General features: G+C 36.5%; 1 protein-coding gene across 5 annotated transcripts in view; it reads left to right on the forward strand.

Annotated features, from left to right (window-relative positions):
- The window catches only part of Brinp3 (BMP/retinoic acid inducible neural specific 3), a 363,635-nt gene extending 357,259 nt beyond the window's left edge, over positions 1 to 6,376 (forward strand). For 2 of the 5 annotated variants that reach the window (XM_021165977.2, XM_021165986.2), the window contains exon 8: positions 4,906 to 6,282. In XM_021165977.2, the coding sequence (XP_021021636.1) occupies positions 4,906 to 6,022 (1,117 nt within the window). In that variant the 3' untranslated portion in view covers positions 6,023 to 6,282. Of the gene's footprint in view, positions 1 to 4,905 lie in introns of all 5 variants that reach the window. The other 3 variants (XM_029483291.1, XM_029483285.1, XM_029483296.1) reach the window with 2 other exon arrangements.
- The last annotated feature ends 1,922 nt before the right edge of the window (positions 6,377 to 8,298 follow it).

The raw sequence follows: 8,298 nt of genomic DNA on the forward strand, positions 1-8,298 counted from the left end.
TCCTCCTCCTCCTTCTTCTTCTTCTTCTTCTTCTTCTTCTTCTTCTTCTTCTTCTTCTTGGGTTTTCACATGTGTTAACTTGCTGATATGAGACTCTCCAGTTTCTTTGTGAATGCACTTGGTGCTATGAACTTTCCTCTTAGCACTGGTTCTATACTATACCATAAGTTTGGTACAGTACATTCATTTTCATTAAATTCTCAGAAGTATTTAATTCCTTTCATTTTTAAATTTCTGACTTGACACAGTAGTTGCTCAATAGGAAAATGTTCAGCTTCAATGAGTTTGTAGCTTTTCGGCTGTTTTTGTTGTTGAGATCCAGCATTAATCCATGTTGAATGATTAGAATACAGTGCGGTATTTCAATTTCCTTTTGTGTCTTGAGACTCACTTGTGACTGAGTTATTACAATTTTGGTGAAGGTTCCATGGATGCTGAGAAGAAGGTATATTCTCATTTGATTTGGTGATACACTGTATAGATATCTGTTAGGTTCACTTAATAGATTATTCCCCCTCAGGTAAGTTTTTGTTTGGATAATCTCTTCATTAATGAAAGTTGGGTGCTGAAGTCTCCCACTATTAAAGTCAGAGGTACAATATATGATTTAAATTTAGCAATGTTTCTTTCATAAATGTGTGTGCCCTTGTATTTGGGGCATAAATGTTAAGAATTAAAAAAACATCCTGGTGGATTTTTCCTTTGATGTGTATAAAGTGTCCTTTTACATTTCTTTTGATTAATTTTGGTTTGAAGTCTATTTTGTTAAATATTAGAGTAATATCTAAGCCAGCTTATTTCCTGGAGAATTAACTTGGAAAATCTTTTTTCATCACTTTATTCTGAAGTAATGTCTATTTTTGATATTGAGGTGTGTTTCTTGTGTGCAGCAGAGTTAAGGATTCTGTTTCTTTATTGCAGTCTATTAGCCTATGTCTTTTTACTGGGGAATTGATTCTATTGATATTGAGAGATGTTATTGGCCAATGGCTGTTAACTCCTGTTAGTGGTGGTGGTGATGGTAGTTGTCATGGCAGTGGTGATGGTGGTAGTGGTATTCCATATGTTTGTGTGTGTGTTTGTGTGTGTGTTTGTGTCTGTGGGTTGGTGGGTTGGTGTGTTGGTATATTGTTGCATGTGTGTTTCCCTTTTTTGTGTGTTGGTAGTGTGAGATTTATTGCATATGTTGTTGTAGGTGTAGTTAACCTCCCTTGATTAGAGTTTTCCTTGTAGTAGCTTCTGTAAGGTAGGATTTGTGGACATATACTGTTTAAATTTGGTTTTGTTATCAAATGCCTTCTTTTCTCCATCTATAGTGATTAAAAGTTTTTCTGAGTATAGTAGTCTGTGCTGGCATCTGTGGTTTCTTAGTGGCTGCAAGATATCTGTCTAAGGCATTAAGCTTTTACAATCTTCATTGAGAAATTGGGTGAAATTCTAAGAAATTTGCCTTTATATGTCTTTGTGGCCTTTACCCTCACAGCTTTTAAAAGTTCTTTTTTCTATGATTATTCTGTTGTGAGGAAACATCCTTTACAGGCCCAATATGTAAGATTACATTTACAGACATGTCCTTCTTTATGTTAGGGAAACTTTTTCCTGTGATTTTGTAAAATATATTGTCTGGATTTTTCAGCTGGGGTTCTTTTCTTCTACTCCTATTGTTTTTAGTTTTGGTCTTTTCATAGTGTGTCACATTTCCTGGATGTTTTGTGTTGGCAATCTTTTAGGTATAACTTTTTTTTTTTTGATCAATGAAGTTATTTCTTCTGTTGTATCTCCAATGCCTGAGACTCCCTCTTTCATTTCTTGTCGTCTGGTGGTGATGCATGTGGCTGTAGTTCCTGTTTGCTTACCTAGATTTTCAATTATGAGAATTCTCCCAATTTGTGTTTCCTTTAATTTTATGTTTATTTTCACATTGAACAATCTACTTCACCTGTTTGGTTTTTTTTTTTCTTGCTTTCTTTGCATTTTTTATGGATTCATTGATTTCCTCCAAAATTTTACTTGTGTTTTCTTAAATTCCTTTAGAGACTTTTTTCCTCTTCTCTTTGAGTACATCTTTCATCTGCATAAATATAGATTTAAGCCTTGTACTTAAGTTTTGTTCATATTTCCATGTCTTGGTGTCCTAGGGTAGCAGGGTTCTGGTGGTGACATATTGCCCTGAGTATTGTTGACTGTGCACTTACACTGGAATTTAAGCCAGTGATTGGGATACTGAGATAAGGAAGGGAGTGGAATTTGTGGACATGACTGAGTAGAGGAGGGCCAATGGTGGACTACCTGTCTGTGGCTCTGGACTCAGGTCTGGTGTCCTGTCCAGAGGGAGTCTATGCCTGAATTTACTTATTTGTACTTTCTGACTCTCTTGTCATGCACCTCCTCTTCAAACTGCCTTGCCCTGGACCTGTTCTTTTCACTGGTGTGGCCTGCTCCTGGGAAGCAGAAGTGTTTCTTCACTGGGGTCTAAGGCACAGCAGCAGAAGGGGATGGACAGTGGTGGGATGTGACTGGGAATTGTGGAATGAGTGTTTAGGAACTAAATCTAGGGATTCAGTCACTATGAACTGCTTTTAAGTGAATCTCAAGACCAATGAAATACACTTGTTAAAAAGCTGCAAAGACCTACCTGATTCCCATCAATATGGTAGAAAATCTATAGGGTTTAATTCTTAGTAATCACTCTAGTAAATCTTAGTTTAACAGATCCAGGGATCTGTGTGTGTGAATCTAGTTGTAAATATACCTCAACAAAAAGACAGTTATTTATTTGCTTTATGCTTTAGAAAAAAAGGAAATGTAATAAATATAACCTATACTGGAATTTTGAAGATACTTATTTGAAAACTTTTGAAAGTTATAAAATTATATAACAAAACTAAATTTTACTCTGTTTAAGCAAAACTATGTGAACTTTTGAGTACATTTGAAACATCTACTGGGCAATGTTGAACCTTGCTGAATATCCACTTTTGACACCTACTTACACCAAGATTCCACTGAGAGTAAAAGAAAAAGAAAGATTATTGGATTTATTTTTTCTTTGAAAAGTACCTCTTACCTAGTATCATATAGCTGAATAGCCAAAGGGTAGTTTGTAAGAAGAAAGGATAAGAGGCTATGAGGCAAAGCTCTCCTTGTTCCCTCTCTGCAGCATGTGCAGGGTTTAACTCAATGCCAAACTTTCTGTATTTACAGATGACATGCTAAAAAGCAAGAAAATGAACATATACTTTCATCAGCATGTCTGCGGAAACGCAAACAGTATAAATAGTAGGTAGAAAAAGTCTAAAAGCTGAGAAAGTAATTGTTCTCTCTCAGTATCCCTACATTTCTTTCTGCAGTACACTACTATTATGGTCTCAGTTTTTAGCCTTAGGCTGATTTATTTGTTCTTATGATCTCACACATGATTAGAGTTTAAAGTGAGAGATGAGTCTGCTCTAGGAATCTATGCTTTGATTTCAGGGAAGCAAATAAAATCTCCAATTCAGGAGGGATTTTACATTTTATATACTTTGTATTAGAGAGATGTGTCCAGAACTAAATAACCCAGTAGAAAATAGAGGAAAGGAAGAGGAGGAAGGAAGGAGGGAAGTAAATGTGGAGGGAGGGAGGTAGAGAGAGGAAGGAACGGAAGAAAGAAAAGAAAGCTTAAAGGAAAGAGAAAGAAGGTAAAGATAGAAGGTGAAGAATGGAGGGAAAGAAACACAATAGAATAAACATAGCAATTACTGTCTACACCTCCAGCCTATTACACAGAAGCTTATAACTTTAATTTGTAACATTTGGGCACACTTGTAGAAGAGTTGTTTTGTTTGTTGGTTGGTTGTTTTTTCATGGAGTTTACCATAAAAGTGTTTAGAAAATCTCCGAAATAAAATGTTGTAGTTCATTTGTGACTACTAAAACAGAATGCTGCAGACTGGCAAGTAAATAATGAATAATAATAGTAGTAGTTGTTGTCTCATAGTTCTATAGCATGATATTCAAACCCCATGGGTGAGCAGGCTAAAGTATATTTCTGTTGTTGTTATTGCCCTTCTTGTTATTGGTGGTGGTACTGTTGCTGTGTATCCTAGAGTTTTCACTTGTTTTTTGTTTGTTTGTTTGTTTGTTTTCATTTTTATTGGTTATTTTATTTATTTTCATTTCAAATGTTATTCCCATCCCAGTTTCCCCTCCACAAACCTCATATCCCCTTCCCCTGCCTCTATGAGGGTGCTCCCCAACCTGCACACTCACTCCTGCCTCAGCATCCTAGCATTCCCCTACCCTTGGAATTTCCACAGGACCATGATGCTCCCTCATAGTGATGCCTGATAAGGCAATCTTCTGCTACATCTCCAGCTGGAGCCACGTGTCTCCCACCCTAACCCCCCCGCCATGAGTATTCTTTGGTGGGAGGTTTTGTTCCTGGGATCTTTGGAGGGTATGACTGGTTGATTTTCTTCCTATGAGGTTGCAGGAATTTATTCTCAGTGATAACGTAATAAACTCATTAATGAGCATGTTAACTCCCAGGACCAAATGGTTTCTCACAACATCAATACTTTGAAACAGGTTGGAACAATAGAATAGTTTTTGGATTTTGGTTAGTGGTTTTTGGTGTGAGTAATATTCAAAAGAAAATTGTTTGGTTTTCTCTCTCTCTCTCTCTCTCTCTCTCTCTCTCTCTCTCTCTCTCTGTGTGTGTGTGTGTGTATGAGTGTGCATGTATAATTGATCTTTATATTATTGCTTTATGTAGATCTGGCAATACATTCAGGGAGTAGTAAGCTGGTATTTACTTTTGGTCAGTAGACATATGTACACACACACAACACACACACACACACACACACACAAACACACAGGATCTAAGTATTCATATAGATTTGTTTTGTTTTATATTTCTAGAACATCAACCTACTGGCTCACTCGCATCCAGTCTTTTCTCTACTGCAATGAGAATGGCCTTCTGGGAAGCTTCTCCGAGGAAACCCACTCCTGCACATGCCCCAATGACCAGGTAGTGTGCACAGCCTTTCTGCCCTGTACTGTGGGCGATGCCTCTGCCTGCCTTACCTGTGCACCTGACAACCGCACCCGGTGTGGCACCTGCAACACAGGCTACATGCTGAGCCAGGGACTCTGCAAGCCTGAAGTCGCTGAGTCAACCGATCATTACATTGGCTTTGAGACCGACCTACAAGACCTAGAGATGAAATACCTGTTGCAGAAAACAGACAGACGAATAGAAGTACATGCCATCTTTATCAGCAATGACATGCGCCTCAACAGCTGGTTTGATCCTTCCTGGAGAAAGCGGATGCTCCTGACCTTGAAGAGTAACAAATACAAGTCCAGTCTGGTCCACATGATCTTGGGTCTCTCTTTACAGATTTGCTTAACTAAAAACAGCACGTTGGAGCCAGTGCTGGCTGTTTATGTCAATCCCTTTGGAGGCAGCCACTCAGAGAGCTGGTTTATGCCTGTGAGTGAGAGCAGCTTTCCAGACTGGGAGCGGACTAAGCTGGACCTCCCTCTGCAGTGCTATAACTGGACACTGACTCTGGGGAACAAATGGAAGACATTTTTTGAGACAGTACACATCTACCTGAGGAGTCGCATCAAGGCAAATGGCCCCAACAGTAATGAGAGCATTTATTATGAGCCTTTGGAGTTTATTGACCCATCCCGGAACCTGGGCTACATGAAAATCAACAACATCCAAGTGTTTGGCTACAGCATGCACTTTGACCCTGAAGCCATTCGGGACCTGATTTTGCAGCTGGACTACCCTTATACTCAGGGATCCCAGGACTCGGCACTTTTGCAGCTACTAGAGATAAGAGACCGTGTAAATAAACTCTCCCCACCCGGTCAGCGCCGCCTGGATCTGTTTTCTTGCTTGCTTCGTCATAGACTCAAGCTGTCTACTAGTGAGGTGGTGAGAATTCAGTCTGCTCTTCAGGCATTTAATGCCAAGTTGCCAAACACAGTGGATTATGACACAACCAAATTATGTAGTTAACCATAAATGTCAAGCACAACCCAAAATCTTGAAGGAGTTTTTACAGTGCTTTTGTGGAAGTTTATGTTTGGAAAAGTAAATTTAAATTGTCTTTTCAATATCTGTCTTATATCAGTCAATAACGTTGGATGGCAATTTACACACATGAACTTGCTGACAATGAATATATTATACTACAGTTTTGGTTTATGAATGAAATAAATACTGACACCAGTCTAGAAGACATTCTACTTTTTACAATAAATTTCATTTGTAATTTTCTATGTTCCGTGGCAATGCTTTTGTGCATTACATCCTCTAGAGGGAACATAAAAAGATACCAATAAAATTTTGTAGCTGAACAGTTATTAACAAGAAGTGCTGTGGGATTCATTTTTTCCATGAAATGAGTTCTATTTGATATAGTTTGTAGGAACCTGGGGAAAACTCACAAGGCCTTTTTAATGGAAACAGTTAAGGGTTCCTTTTGATTATCTTTTCTGAAAACCCCAAATAGGTGAACTGCTTGTATGCAGCTCCCTTCTTTTGCTGAAGAGCAAAATATCTGAAGGATATTTATCTGCTTCATTTGGAAACTAAAGCTAAAACCTGTCATCACTAGGATTGTCATATGAATTAATTCTTAAATATATATCAATGCATTTGAACAAACATGCAACAAAATGAAATGATTACACGCCTAAGTACAAAGAGCATAACCCAATAACATTCTTTATAACCCTATTTTTCACTAATTCCAATTCTAATAATCAGTAATTGATATTCCACATAATAACTCTGAATATGGAAAAACTGGTAATTGCAACATCTTACAAATGTCCATAAATAACACTTCTAGAATTCCCAAGTTATAATATAAGGGTATAAAAATGCTCATATAAGTACTTGACATGCAAATAATTATGTTATCTTTGTGAGATTCACATCACTAAAATACACTAGATGTAAACACCTTTCATAACTAGCTTAAATGTTTATTTTGAAAGTTACACTGATTTTGCATGTCTGTAATGCAAAAGTAGACATATTAAGTTATTTTTCTATAAATTCAAATTTTCATTATAACAGTACATAAGTATTGAAAATATTTTGTTATCGCTAAGATCTATTCTAGATATAGGTTATATACTTTCCTTACCTTATAACAAAATAAACTATCAAGACCAAATTTTTTAAAGTCATAGGTCATCTTTTCTAAGAACACATAAAGAGACATTCATGACAAAAGCGTGAAATTTAAATAAAACAATGATTTCAATGACATAAGCATTCTGCACATATTCAGGACTCTTGAGATATATATTTTCAGTTTAAAAATTAAGTCACTAGATACTAGAATATATATTAAGCCTGTTGGCAAAAAAAACAAAAAACAAAAAACAAAAACATGATGCCCAGTGTCTAATACCTATCATGTTAATATTACAGTAGAAATTTCACATAAACATTATACATTCTTCAACTCTCCTGTGATAGCATATACTGTATTGGTAAAATCACTTGGCTGTAGACTATCCCCTTCCCTAGATTTGGAGCAGTTAGTTAAATTTTCTAAGACCACAGGCTGAGAAGTTGAACAGATTCTTCTAGAACTGATTTAATAACTTTGATCTTAACCACTGATCTTTTTAAAAGAATATATATACAATAAAACAAGGTAACAAAAAATGAAATTAAACCAGATAATGTTGTAAAACATTTGAACTCACAGCACTCCCGAAAATACAATAAAGTTGCTTACCAGATATAATCAATGGCCCACAGCATGTGTATACTCATCAATATGTTTACAATGACCTTTACAAAAGCATCATGGTTTCAGCTGATCTAAGACTCTGCCACCCAGAAATTATCTCAGCACCTTTCACAATTACTAATGGGTTCTATAAAGCAAATTTTCCAATGTAACTAAAATGTGCAATGGTTTTACATCTTTTACTGCATCACTGATTATGCCATGGACAGCATAAGGGAGAGAAGAAGAGAAGATATTATGACCATGGGTAAAAAAGTGCTCACCCACTTCCAGTAATGTGAATATAAAGCAAAAATCATATTGAATGGAATAAAATACATTTATCTCCACCTCTCTGGTAAGTGTTTTGAATGTCATAATGGCATCTCTAAATGACAAAGAAAAGAATGAATTCCTTCCTCAAGATTGTATTTCTATGATAATGAAAAAAACTGTATGTAAACATACCAAAGAAATTCTTAAGTGCTGATACACATTTTAAAGGATATATTGCCAATACATGACCACCAGTTATTAATTA

Source organism: Mus caroli, chromosome 1 (genome assembly GCF_900094665.2).
Source record: "Mus caroli chromosome 1, CAROLI_EIJ_v1.1, whole genome shotgun sequence".
Lineage (NCBI taxonomy): Eukaryota > Metazoa > Chordata > Mammalia > Rodentia > Muridae > Mus > Mus caroli.